General features: G+C 64.7%; 1 protein-coding gene across 1 annotated transcript; it reads right to left on the reverse strand.

Moving 5' to 3' along the window:
* Positions 1-561: 561 nt before the first annotated feature.
* Positions 562-1,064, reverse strand: ETH_00039255 (uncharacterized protein; the record flags this gene model as incomplete). Its single annotated transcript, XM_013375501.1, has 2 exons — positions 562-625; positions 831-1,064. Coding segments are annotated over 2 exons (298 nt in total), but the record flags the coding sequence as incomplete, so codon positions are not given.
* Positions 1,065-1,078: the final 14 nt, after the last annotated feature.

The raw sequence follows: 1,078 nt of genomic DNA on the forward strand, positions 1-1,078 counted from the left end.
CCCCCCCCCAGCACCAGCAGCAGCAGCAGCAGCAGCAGCAGCTGCAGCTGCAGCAGCCTGACCACATCGAGGAGCTCCCTTGTGGCGCCGTGGTAAGCAGCAATATAAGAAAAAACGGCCTTGCAGAGAGGGCAAGATGTCTCCCGCTGCGCCCACACCTGCGCAGCAGCAGCAGCAGCAACAGCAGCAACAGCAGCAGCACAGCAGCAGCGGCACTTGGAGAGGAAGCGAATTAAGCAGCAGGAGCGCATGCAAGGAAGCTGGACATTGGTAAGCTCCGCGTCTGCTGCTGCAGCAACAGCTGCAGCAAGGGCACGCCAGCAACAGCTGTTCAGGCCAGCTGCAGCAACACCTGCAGCAGCAGCAGCAGCAGCAGCAGTTGGCCATACCTGGATGCAGCGCAGATGGAAGCAGTGGCTGCATGCGTCTATACGTGCGAGCGGCGGGGGCGGTGTGGGGCTCCCGGGGCCCTCTTTTGCTGTTGCTGCAGCAGCAGCAGCAGCAGCACCCTTTCCCTGCTGCTGCCCGCAGCTGTTTGCTGCTGCAGAGCCAGGCACTTCGCTATGCGCCATCCCCACTGTCTCTTCTGCGTCGGCCCCCGGCAGCAGCCCGTCCAGGCAGCAACCTGCAGCAGCAGCAGCAGCCGCAGCAGCAAGAGCAATAGCAGCAGCAGCATGGCTGTGCAGCAGCAAACGCTCCAACAAAGTGCCCAGCAGCAGAAGCACGCATTGAGCTCAACCCCAAGCACCAGCGGCCCCTAGCAGCAACCACCTGCACGCGTCTGCTGCTGCTGCTGCAGCTGCTGCTGCTGCTGCTGCTGCTGCGCGTACCGCATGAAAGCTCCTGCAGCTCCTGCTCCGTTGCTGCGAAGCAGCCAAACTTCTGCCGCAAAGCTTCTGCGCCTCTCAGCTTCCTTTCCCTGCGGAGAGGAGCAGCAGCAGGGGCCCCCCTGCGGCCGGAGGCCTGGCTGCTGCTGCTGCTGATGCCGCTGCCGCTGGTCTTGCTGTCGCCCTCTGCTGCTGCTGCTGCTGGAGCCGCGGGGCGGGTCCCGGGACTCGCGTCTCCTCCCGCCGCCGCC

This window comes from Eimeria tenella, genomic scaffold, assembly GCF_000499545.2.
Source record: "Eimeria tenella Houghton genomic scaffold, Eth_scaff2812, whole genome shotgun sequence".
NCBI classification, from domain to species: domain Eukaryota; phylum Apicomplexa; class Conoidasida; order Eucoccidiorida; family Eimeriidae; genus Eimeria; species Eimeria tenella.